Source organism: Beta vulgaris, chromosome 3, assembly GCF_026745355.1.
Source record: "Beta vulgaris subsp. vulgaris cultivar EL10 chromosome 3, EL10.2, whole genome shotgun sequence".
Taxonomy (NCBI): Eukaryota; Viridiplantae; Streptophyta; class Magnoliopsida; order Caryophyllales; family Amaranthaceae; genus Beta; species Beta vulgaris.
The window spans coordinates 14,483,711-14,496,467 of NC_079204.1; the positions used below are offsets into that span (position 1 = coordinate 14,483,711).

General features: G+C 38.1%; 1 protein-coding gene across 1 annotated transcript; it reads left to right on the forward strand.

The window, feature by feature from the left end:
* Positions 1-206: 206 nt before the first annotated feature.
* LOC125495508 (uncharacterized) lies at positions 207-1,718 on the forward strand. Its single transcript, XM_048640249.1, has one exon. It carries the CDS (start codon positions 207-209, stop codon positions 1,716-1,718), a length of 1,512 nt encoding a protein of 503 aa, XP_048496206.1.
* The last annotated feature ends 11,039 nt before the right edge of the window (positions 1,719-12,757 follow it).

Sequence of the window (12,757 nt, forward strand, 5' to 3'; positions counted from 1 at the left end):
CCCTAAACTCTCCTTTTTTTCTCGGTCCACAAGACAGACCAGGGGACTTCATCACTCTCGTGCGTCTCAAGTCCGGTAACTTTGACTCCTGGGCCCGTGCTATTCGTATTGCCCTATGCTCTCGCCGGAAATTCGGTTTTCTCGACGGCACACTCACTGCTCCTACGCCGCCGTGTACCGAAGACAACTGGAACACCATCCACTACATGTTAGTCTCGTGGATCACTAATACTATTGATCCCGAGGTAAGTTCGACCCTCTCTTATTATGATAATGCGAAAGTTTTGTGGGATGATCTTCATGAACGTTACTCTGTCGTTAATGGGACTAGAATTCATCAACTTAAATCCAATATTATTCGTTGTGAGCAATCTAAAACTATGCCTGTGGCCACTTATTATGGCAAATTGAAGGTTTTATGGGATGAATTAGCTTTGCATGAACCTCCTCTTGTTTGTCAGTATGGTGATCTTGGTCCGGCCCTTCTTAAACGCCGCGACAGCGATCACCTTCACCAATTCCTTTTCGGTTTATATTCGGACTACTATGGCACTATTCGTTCCTCTATATTGTCCCATGATCCGCTACCTACACTTAATAAAGCTTATCAACAAATTTCACAAGAGGAACGAGTTCGGGGGTTTACTCGGCTCAAGGATGAAAAACCCGATGTCCTCGGCTTCGCGGTGCGCACTGATTCTCGCGCGGAGGGCCGTGGACGAGGGGGGGCGGGGTCATCCTCTCGTCCGGATAAATCGGGTCTCATTTGCTCTCATTGTCATAAAACGGGTCATGACGACTCCACCTGTTTCTCTCTTCATGGGACTCCTGATTGGTGGTATGAAAGATATGGCAACAAAGCTGAAAATAATTTTTCTCGTGGTCGTGGTCGCAACCCCACGCCACCTGCTTCTACTAGCCGCTGCCGCGGCCCTGTTCGTGCTAATGCCACACCTACCGACCCACCTCCGGCTTCAGGTCCGAGCAGCTCGATCCCCGCCATCACCCCGGAACAATGGCAGGCTTTGTTTGCTACTTTTGGTAACTCCTCTACTACTCTGACTAATTGTCTCAGTGGTAAGTTTGAGCTTTCTTCATGGATTATTGATACTGGTTGCTCGCATCATGTTACGGGTGATATCTCTCATCTACGTGATATTGTGTCTATTGTTGATTGTCTTGTTGGTCTCCCTAATGGGGCTACAGTTCTTGCTACACGTTCTGGTACTGTTCATTTGAGCGATACACTTGTCTTACATGATGTATTATATGTTCCCAATCTGCAGTGTAATTTGATTTCTGTCACTCAACTTAGTGATACGTTATCTTGTTTTGTCACTTTTTCCACTAATATTTGTGCTATTCAGGACCTTCATTCGAGAGCGCTGATTGGAACGGGTGAGAGACAAGATGGACTATATTATTTTCGGCAGCATCATTCGGCTCTCGCGGTATCTGTTCCTAGCTCTGCGGCTTCGACTTTGGCTCTGTGGCACTCGCGATTGGGGCATCCTTTTGAGGCTGTGGTGAAGTTACTACCTTTTGTTTCTTCTTCTCCTCACTTAGACAAAGGATGTAATGTTTGTCATAAAGCTAAGCAGCCTAAGTGTAGTTTTTCTGTGAGTGACACTAAAGCCTCTCGGATTTTTGAGATGGTTCATTGTGATTTGTGGGGTCCTTATTCGAAACCTTCTTCTTGTGGTTCTCGGTATTTTTGACTTTGGTTGATGATTATTCGCGTGCTGTATGGATTTATTTAATGGTTGATAAAACTAAAGTTTTACGTTTATTCATGTCCTTCATTGCTATAATTAAACGACAATTTTCTCAGGATATTAACATTGTGCAGAGTGATAATGGAACGGAGTTTTTTTTGTCTTGAGCCCTACTTTGAGGCTATGGGGATTATTTTTCAGAAATCATGTGTAGGCACCCCTCAACAAAATGGTAGGGTAGAACGCAAGCATCAACATATCCTTAATGTTGCTCGCGCTCTACGTTTCCAAGCCCATCTTCCTATTGATTTTTGGGGTGAATGTGTCTTAGCTGCTGCCCACCATATTAATCGCACCCCATCCATGTTGCTTAATAAGAAAACTCCTTATGAGCTTCTTTTTGGTGTCTCCCCTCATTTTGATGCTTTGAAGGTTTTTGGTTGCTTATGTTTTGCTCACAACCAACGCTCTAAGGGCGATAAGTTTGCTAGTCGTAGTAGGAAGTGTGTTTTTATGGGGTACCCATTTGCTAAAAAAGGTTGGTTATTGTATGATCTGGAAGATTGTCAATATTTTGTGTCTCGGGATGTGAAATTTATTGAAAATGTTTTTCCTTATGCGGCTCCTACTCCTGAGCCTCCTACTGGTCCTAGTAATATTGATTCCTCGGCTCCTTGTCTTGATTGGGATGTCTATCTAGCTCCCGTTGATGTTGCTTCCGCCGCCGACATACCTGCGGCCGAGCCGCCTGCTCCGTCTCCGCCCCCAGCTGGGCCACCTGCTGCCACGCCCACACCTGGGCCACCTGCTGCCACGACCTCGGCTGGGCCGCCCGAGTCTTCGTGTGATGATACCGCGGTCTTGGGTCGCGGTATGAGGGCTAAGGTGCCCTCCACTCGGTTGAAGGATTTTATTACCTGCACCACTCTTGTTTCTCGTGCTCCCACTGGTTCCTTAAGTCCATCTCTCTCTTCGCCTACTCCGTCAGCTTCCTCAGGTACACCATTTCCTATAGCACATTATGTTAGTTGTGACAAATTTTCTATGAAACATCGCCACTTCTTGGCAGCTATCACTGCAGATACCGAACCTACCTCATTCAAAGAAGCTATGCGACATCCTGAACGGCAACAGGCCATGACTAATGAGATTTCTGCTCTTGAAAAAAATGGCACCTGGACCATGGAACCACTTCCTGCAGGTAAAAAGGCTCTTGGGAGCAAATGGGTGTACAAAATTAAATACAACTCTGATGGGAGTATTGAGCGGTTTAAGGCTCGTCTGGTGGTATTCGGTAATCATCAAACTGAGGGTCTTGACTATACTGAGACCTTTGCTCCGGTCGCCAAGATGGTTAATGTTCGGGCTTTCCTAGCTATTGCTGCTTCAAAAAATTGGGAGTTGCATCAGATGGATGTACACAACGCTTTTCTTCATGGTGATCTCAGTGAGGAAGTTTACATGAAGCTTCCCCCTGGTTTTCAGTCTCCCTCTTCGAATATGGTTTGCAGGTTGCGCAAATCTCTCTATGGCTTGAAACAAGCCCCTCATTGCTGGTTTGCCAAACTGGGTTCTGCACTTAAAACCTATGGTTTCTGTCAGTCCTACTCTGATTATTCACTGTTTAGATACACTAAATTGGGTGTGCAGCTTAATGTTCTGGTCTATGTTGATGATCTTATTCTCTCTGGTAATGATTCCGCTGCTATTCAAGCCTTTAAAGTCTATTTGGGTACTTGTTTTCATATGAAGGATCTAGGAGTTCTCAAGTATTTTCTGGGTCTGGAGGTTGCCCGTAGCTCTTCCGGCATTTTCTTGTGTCAAAGGAAATATGCCCTCGACATTGTTGTCGAGTCCGGCTTGCTTGGCTCGAAGCCCGCCGCCACCCCCATTGAGCAGAATCATAATTTCGGTCGTGATGATGGTCCTCTCCTCGCCGATCCGGAGCCCTATCGGCGTCTCATGGGCCGCTTGATTTATCTGGCTGTTACTCGTCCTGACCTCACTTATGCAGTTCATGTTTTGTCTCAATTTATGCATGCTCCTACGCAGACTCATTTGGATGGAGCGCACCGTATTGTGCGCTATCTTAAAGGTTGTCCGGGTCAAGGCATTCTTCTTGCCTCTGATTGTGATTTATCTCTTCAAGGATGGTGTGATTCTGATTGGGCGGCCAGTCCCCTTACTCGTCGGTCCCTCACTGGCTGGTTAGTTTTTCTTGGCTCTTCTCCTATCTCTTGGAAGACCAAGAAACAACATATTGTTTCCCGTTCATCTGCAGAGGCGGAATATCGTTCTATGGCTTCTGTTACTTGCGAGCTCAAATGGCTTAAGGGTCTCTTGTTGAGCCTAGGAGTGCATCATCCTCATGCTATTCCTCTCTTTTGCGGCAGTCAATCAACCCTACATATTGCTCACAATCTTGTCTTTCATGAACGTACTAAACATATCGAAGTCGACTGTCATTTTTTACGAGATGCTATTAAGGAGGGTCTTATCGCTCCATCTTATGTCCCTACTACTGCTCAACTCGCTGATGTCTTCACCAAAGCACTTGGGAAAAAGTAATTTGAGTTTCTACTTTCCAAGTTGGGCATTTGTGACCTCCATGCTCCAACTTGAGGGGGGGGGGGTGTTAGCGATATTATAGGAGATATTGTTAAGATATTTTGGAAAGGATAGTTTGTTTCCTTGTTGGAAGGGTTTCCTAATATCACTCTTGTATATATTGCACATTATGATGATATGAAAGATAAGCTCAACCTAATATTTGACAGGTCCCCTGCCACCTTATAAATTCCAACGATCCACTCTACTCACAGAAGCTGAGGCTTATCTTGAAGGAATGATTATACAGTTAATTTTTTTTAGTAAACGTATTTTCTTATTAGAGAATACATATTATTAATAGGACAATATGGATTGAGCTATAACTAAAATCGATTAATCCTATGAGGTCACACATTGTATCACAAATTGTACAAAGCAATCCAAATCCATTTAAGATTAGGATTTGGGCCGGTCCAAAGGGGAATAGGAGGAGAACTAGTTCTCCTAACTAGCATATGACTAGTCTTCTATGCACGCGATGCGTGCCTCGATTGTCTGGGTCTATTCTTAATAAATTTCATCAAAATATAATTATAGAAGTGTGATTTTATAATTATTGTTATACAAACTATTGTAGTCTATAAAGGTTTTAGAAATTGAGATAAACATTTAGATGTAAAGTTTTGTAGTCAAATTAAATTTGTAATTTTTTTTATTGAGTAACCATTTTTCTCATTATTTCAAGTTACTTTGTTAATGCTTATTTAGTTTATTGTTGGAATTTTTGACCCATCTTTAAATTAGGAAAGGATATAATTGTACAAAATTTGACTATCCAATTAAGTTTATATATTTAGCTAAGGATAAAAAAGATCTCATTGGGGGGACACCATAGCTCCCCCCCTTGGCTTATATAATAGAGATATAATATTAGGGTTTAGGTGATCAATTTCATTAATCAATTTCTTTTCACTAGAGAGAGAAAGTGAAACCCTAAACTACTCCCTATAGACCGTCCGGTGCCTATACCACCTAAAAGCAAGAGATTTCTTCTCTACCATTCTAGCAAACGTTGGTGGTCAACTGGTGCTCGTGGACTGATTAGAGGAGTAAAATCTTCAAAGCTTGCATACAATAGGGAAATCATGCTACAATGGTTTAATATTTAATCCCTATTGAATGATTCATGTGTTTGATTATATTTGCGATCCTATGATAGATGTTAGGAAATTGTTTCCTGAACTTCTGCTATATGCATCTATATATTCCTATAGTGGTATCAATTTTGCCTAATTCATAATATTCATATGATCACATGATTGTATTCAATTAAGGGATGATTTATTTATGGCTTGAATTTGCATAATTGATATTTGATATTAATTGCTTGGAAATTGTAAATAATGGATTTAATTGTGATTTATGCTCAAATAATTTTATAAAGGTTCGAATTTTTTATACTATGGACGAAATAACTCATTTCATTCACTCCAAAATTTTCAAAATTTTATAAATACATTTGCTAGATTTAAAATTATTTAATGTTTAATTTCATTAATCATGAAAATAATTTGTTAACAATTAAAAGATTTGATTTTTACTTATTAAATAAATCTAATATTCATCACCCACATAGATCTAACATAATATGATGGCTGAAGATAATTTGATTATTCCCCCCCCCCCCCCCGAATTTTCGGATTTTTATCATATTATTTGTGAATTTTGGTTAAATTTTATGTTAAATTTGATTATTCATAAATTTTAAGGATATCAATTAAAATATTTGATTTTATGTGTTATAGATAATTCAGTAGATCACACTAAAACATATTTTCAAATTTTTTTGATTTTAATTGTTAATTTTCTTATTTTTTTTGTATATAATTTAATTTTTGCCCTTATTTTGAATTCTTGTTAGATTTAATGTTTAATGGAGATTATTCATTCAGATCTAACCTCAATAAACCTAAAAATTTATTTAAGATTTGTTGATTGATTCAAAAAATTTGTCATATTTTTCGGATTATTAAAACCATAATTAAATCTCTTAAATCTTTAATTATTTGTTAAATAAAGATAACTTTAATTTAATTGTAATTGTTGTAAAAATTAAAGTGGAGGTAAACAATGGTTGGGTGGACCACCGAAGAGGGTGGTGCCACGGTGGCAAGCTGAATGGGAGCTGGAATCAGGCTGGGCAAGGGCGACGACGTGGCAGCTCGCATCACATGCTGCTGGCAGACCGGACGTTGGCAGCCTTGATGCCGGTGTAGCTGTAATATCCCGAAAATTTAAACTTCCTTAAATCATATAATAATAATTAGTGGCTAATTTTTTTTTCATTTAATAATAAGTTATAATCGAAATTTCGTTATTTTATGTCCAAATAATGGATAATTAGTTTGTTAGAATATATATATTTATTATGTACGGCAAGTGTTGCAAATAATATCAAATTATGTTAGATTAAATAATTATATTAGTCAAAGCAAGAAAATAAATAATAAAATTAACCACTAAAGCTTTGCAAGTACTACTCCAATATTAGAACAATTAATGCTATTAAGGATAAAAAGGAAAAAAAAAAAAAGAGAAAAGAAAAGAAAAAGGAAAAGAAAAAAAAAAAAAAACTCAGGAAAACCATAGAAACTGTTTCATCAACATTTCAACCCGTTTTCCATTTTTCCTTCACAAGCAACCCGACAATGGAATTGTAATTGAAGACAGATTTTTTTTTTTCACAAACAAATTCAACTTCAATTAAAAATTCCAATTCAAACCAAACCCACCCAAAAATCTAATTTCTTCATCAAATCAACCCACCCAAACTTCAGATTTTTCATCAAATCCAACCCATCCAAAATTACAAAATTTAACCATAACAATGGCTATAAATAGCCATGATTTCTCCACCATTATCACTCACTCACAACTCCAATTAAATCCTCGCCGGAATTCCACCACCCTCGTCGGAAAACGCAACAAAAAATACACCCCCAAGCGTCTGTTTTTTTTTCTTCGCAGCTTTCTCTCTCCTCTGTTCGAACCAAACCCCCCTGCCGACAACCGCAGTGCCGCTGCACTGCCACGCCTCCGGTGCGCCACCACACCGCTACTTTCTCCCTCCTTCGCTCGCCTTCTTCTCCTCCCTCTCTCTCTCTCCATCTTCCTCTCTCTCGTGTGTTTCACTCTCTCTCCTCGTGCGCCGGCGAGCCACGCCAGGACCACCGGTTTCCGCGCCTCCCACCGCGACGCCTCGCCACTGCCGCAGGACCCCGTCGCCAGCCTCCCTTTTCCTCCCTCCCCTGCTTTCGTGACTGCTCAGTTGAAGATACCTCTCTTAACTTAGTTTTCATTTCATTCTTTTGTTTAAATGAGTTAAAGCCCAAACATCATGTTACTCCCTCAATTTAATGGGCCAACAAGCTGATTTTCTTTCAATTAAAACTAATCCACAAAATTCATCAACTTATTAAGCTTAAGGGAATAATTAATTAGTTTACATATTTAATTAGTTATTCTCATCAAGCAATAAAACCTAAACTAATTTAGATAATTATCACCAATAATTCACCTTATTTTGTAATATGAAATCGTTAGACTTATTTAAGTTAATATATTAAATTTACGACAATTATTTATGGTAATAAACATATAATATTGCGAATTGATGAGAAGACTTAGCAATAACATCACTTCTTCATTATCAATTTACTCCTGTAATCTGAAATCACAAATTAATATTAGTAGTTATAATTAGTTGGGCTACGATAACTTAAATTATTATAAAACTTGTTGAAGCTAATTTACGTATTAAATTGAATAAGGCACCTATAGTGTAAATATATAACAAGTAAATGCTATTAAGCAAAGCAACGTAGGAAAAGTTAATCATAAAAGCTTAATAATGAATAATGTAGCGTCACCAATGATACTCCATAATAAAAGTAAAAATAATAACCAAAGGACAATTGTTAAAAGAAATCGAATATTTACATTTGTTGCGTCATTTCATGGTTAGATTGAACGGAAAGGATATTACAGCCTCCCCCGGCTTTCAAGGTTATTAAGCAGGACTCCAGGTAACATCTATTGCTAACACCCACGATCCCCTTCGAAATGTGTTTATGAAATGATGTTTATAATTATGTTAATGATTTTGCAATGTGATTCTTATATGGATTGTGGGATTAAATTGCCTTCGAATGATTTTCGTAAATGATGATCTTATGAGTTATTGATGCTCAAGTATGATTCATGAAAGATCTATGGCTTATGCCGATGAATGCAAAACAAACGAAACATGATAAATAAAAGTGAAAGAGGTTCTGGCAGTATAATGTTATGCTTATCTACTTTATGGTCGTGCACGTACCTTCGCACCTGCCGTACACCCGAAAAGGGAGCTGGGCTCCTTGAGGGGTACCGCATGCTATTTTGGTGCGAGCGGTGTATCCAAAAAGGGAGCGGGGCTCCTTGAGGATCATCGCATGGTGGTGTATCCAAAAAGGGAGCGGGCTCCTTGAGGATCATCACATGGTGGTGTACCCAAAAAGGGAGCTGGGCTCCTTGAGGATCATCACATGGTGGTGTACCCAAAAGGGAGCTCGGCTCCTTGAGGGTCATCACATGTCTATACTCGCCAGTTACCAAGCTAAAAGATGAAAAGATAATGGGAACTTATGAAGTATCAAGATGCTATTTATAATTGTTTACTTTGCTATTATTTCATTACGAATTTGAAATATGTTTTACTATATTCTCTTCTCCCTGTTTGCAAATAAAATGAATTGAAATGAATTTACGCTGTTAGGGTAGTATGTTACTGAGCTTCGGCTCATGATGTTTTGTTTTACGTTTTAGGTATGAGCATAGTCATTGCAAGTGCGCTGTTAATAAGGAACATATTCAAGGGAAAGTGTGCGGTATCTGGTGTTGGAGAAATTATTATTATTATAGTTATCAAGGACTATTTAAGGTTGCATTGTATTCGTGGGCCATATCCCACAGGCTTAAGTTCCATTTCCGCTGCTAAGTATGAGCAATTGTGTTTTATTAAGGTTATGAATTTTCGGGGCGTTATAGTAGCTGCATGGAGATGCTGATGGTAGGTGGTCTTCCTGCTTGCTGGCGATTGGTTTTGGGTGTCGTGTTGCTGCTGGTTGTTGTTGAGTGGTCGTTGGGTGTGCGGACGTGTGGTGTTGTGCGTGTTGGGTAACCCAACGTGGGTGAGGAAGAGCTGAGGTTTGACTGGCAGCCTGGATGCTGGTCAAACCTCCAATTGAAAAAAAATCCTTTGAAAAATCGATTTTTCTAAGTTTTGAGCATAAATCAAATCTTTCCAATAATGCAAATTAAGTTATTAATATTGATTAATACCATAAATGAATAGGTAATTGAATGAAAATAATAAAGTTTCCTAAACAATTTCTAGCTTAAATTTGTTAAGTTTTATCAAGGTAGAAGCGCGACGAGGGAGAAACCGTGGAGTAGATAGAATAAAGAAGGAGGAGAGAGAAGCAGGGCGCTGCGACGCAGCGCAGGGCTGGGGCAATGGTGGTGTGATACGACGTGGGGTGCTGGTGTGATGCGGCTGGGTTGGCAGGGGAGAGGGGTGGGGGCAAGGTGGGTGGAGGGGAGGGGGTGGGGGCTGTCAAGGAGTTAGGGTTAGGTTTAGGATAAGGATTAGGATTAGGATTAGGGTAAGGATGAGGGTGAGGGTGAGATTAGGATTTAGGCTTAATGATGGCAAAATCGTAAATAACCCTATCGATGAGTTAACGGAAGTTAGAAAAAAGGCATATGGTAAACGTTATCGAAAACTGAAGGGTATATGGTGAATTTTTGGAACATTGAGGGTATATGATGAATTTTCAAATTTGTCGGGGGTATTTGGTGAAAAAATCGTTATCATTATTATGGAAAGTTTTATTTGCTTATTAGTTGTTAATAAGTAAATAGTTTGTGTTTATTTTATTTCGATATTATAGATGCTTGGATGTTTAATGTAATATATATGATATTATATTGTGCATGTTATGATTAGTGTGGCCAAATTAGGATAGTAAATACGATATACGAATCGTTATATTTGAATGTAAATTTAATACGATCGGTGAATTGTTTGTATTTTTGTAACTTTAAATTGTCGTTATTTATTTAATTCGAATTATGTGATTAAGAATGAGGATCCAAGGAGTTTCAAAGATGGTGATCCATGGAGATTCAAGGGAAGATTCATGAAGATTTATTATTTTCCTAAGTTTAGGGGTCATACTAAATCATTTTAATTATTGCTTTTATTAAATTCTTGCATTTATTTTGTTGAAATGCTTTCTTCTATGTTTATTTGTGGTTAATTGATTCATGTGCTCACTATTAATTGATTACATTAGTAAACTTATGTCCCTAAAAGTAATATTGAGTTTTAATGGCTTTTCCAAACAATACCTATAAAGCCTTAGATCACGAGGAATGGGTTCTGCCAAAGCATGGTGCTGCTCATATTTCTGGGGATAGTAGGGTAGGTTTTTTGAAACTTACATGTTAATGTTTGATTTAACTTAACAAAATCATCAAAAGACAAAGTTTTAGGTTTTGAAGCTAAGAGATAGGAGTAAACAATACCAAGAATTATAATTAGTTATAATTAGTAAAGTGTTTACTTACCTCAACTACTATAAATAAAAGGCAGAGCCAAAGTCCGTTTGATTGTAGTGGGAGGGATCTTGGTTATTTCTTTATTCGATAGGGCACTTTTATTTTGAATAAAGGGTAGAAATTAAAAGTTGTTTAATTGTTGCTTTCTTGATAAACATTGATTGAATCTTGCTTTATTATTTGTTGTAGTAATTGTGTCTAGTAACAACAATACAAACACCAACAATTCTACTTGTAATTTGCGCTCCATCCTTTCGAAGGAAAAATTGAATGCTGAACGTTTCATTGCAAGTGAAAGAGACATGGGAATCATTCTCAGAAATAAGTTCAACAACTTTCACATGCAAGGGTAGTAACAACGATGCAAGAGATGCATGAAGGCTAACTCAGACTAAGTAAAACATCCTTAACCAACCAGGAAAAGAATATGAGGATGTTCTTATGGTTAGTAAAGGGCAATTGCTCAATAGGATTGGAATTGCTATTAAGAATGACTAAAGCAAACAAGTTGTCAAGTCTGAAATTTCTGAAAAGCAAAAGACTCCACCAATACCAAAAGTTGCTGATGAGCACTATTGTTACACTTGTAACAAGGTTTGTCATTAAAAGAGTAGTTGTCCCAAGTATCCGAAGGATCAAAAGAAATGAGTTTCTAGTTCAGATATGTATGTTATAGAAGTTAACTTAGCAACTTCTACTTCTTGGATATTTGATATCGCTTGTGGTTCGCACATTATTTGTACTATGCAAGGCCTCAAAAGAAGTAGAACATTGGGAAACGGAGAAGTAGATCTTCACGTTGGCAATGGAGCATGAGTTGCTACATTGGCAGTAGGAGTATATAGTCTAATTTTACCTTCAGGATTAGTTTTAGAACTTAATAATTGTTATTATGTTCATGCTATCACAAAAGAACATTATTTCGATTCCTGTTTTGAATTCCAAAGGTTATTCATTTACAATGAAGAACAATTGTTGTTCTACGTATTTGAATGATATGTTCTACGTCTCTGCTAAGTTATCAAATGGTTTATATGTGCTAGACTTAAAAACCCACATCTATAACATAGATAGCAAGAAACATAAAGCAAATGATTATTCAAACCCTACATATCTATGGCATTGTCGATTAGGCGACATGAACTCGAAGCGCATTGAGAAACAACATAAAGATGGAATCCTCAAATCAATTGATTTCGAATCATTTTATACTTAAGAGTTTTGCTTGATGGGGAAAATGACAAAGTCACCTTTTCACAGGTTCAAGTAAAAGGGTCAATGATCTTTTAGCCCTCATACATACGAATGTGTGTGTACCTATGAGTAATTTGGCTAGGGGAGGGTATAATCACTTCATTACTTTTAGCGATGATGTAAGTAGATTTTGATTTGTTTACCTCATGCGGCATAAGTCGGAATCTTTTGGAAAATTTAAGGAATTCTATAATGAAGTATAAAACCAACTTGGGAAGAAAATTAAGGCATTGCGATCCGATCGTAGTAGTGAATATTTTTCTCAAGAATTTTGTGATCATTTGAAGTATTGTGCAATACTTTCACAATGGAATCCACCAGGAACACCATTTCATATGGTTCAATCCATAACGAGTCTTGATGATCTTCCTATTTCATTCTAGGGATCTGCGCTTGAAACAGTGACATTCACACTTAAGAGAGCACCATCTGAAGAAGTTGAAAAATACACCATATGCAATGTGGACTGTAAACATTCCAAAATTGTCTTTTCTAGGGATATGAGGTTGTGAAGCTTTTGTAAAAAAATCATTTTCTAATAAGCTTTCACCCAAATCCGATAAATGTCTCTTTGT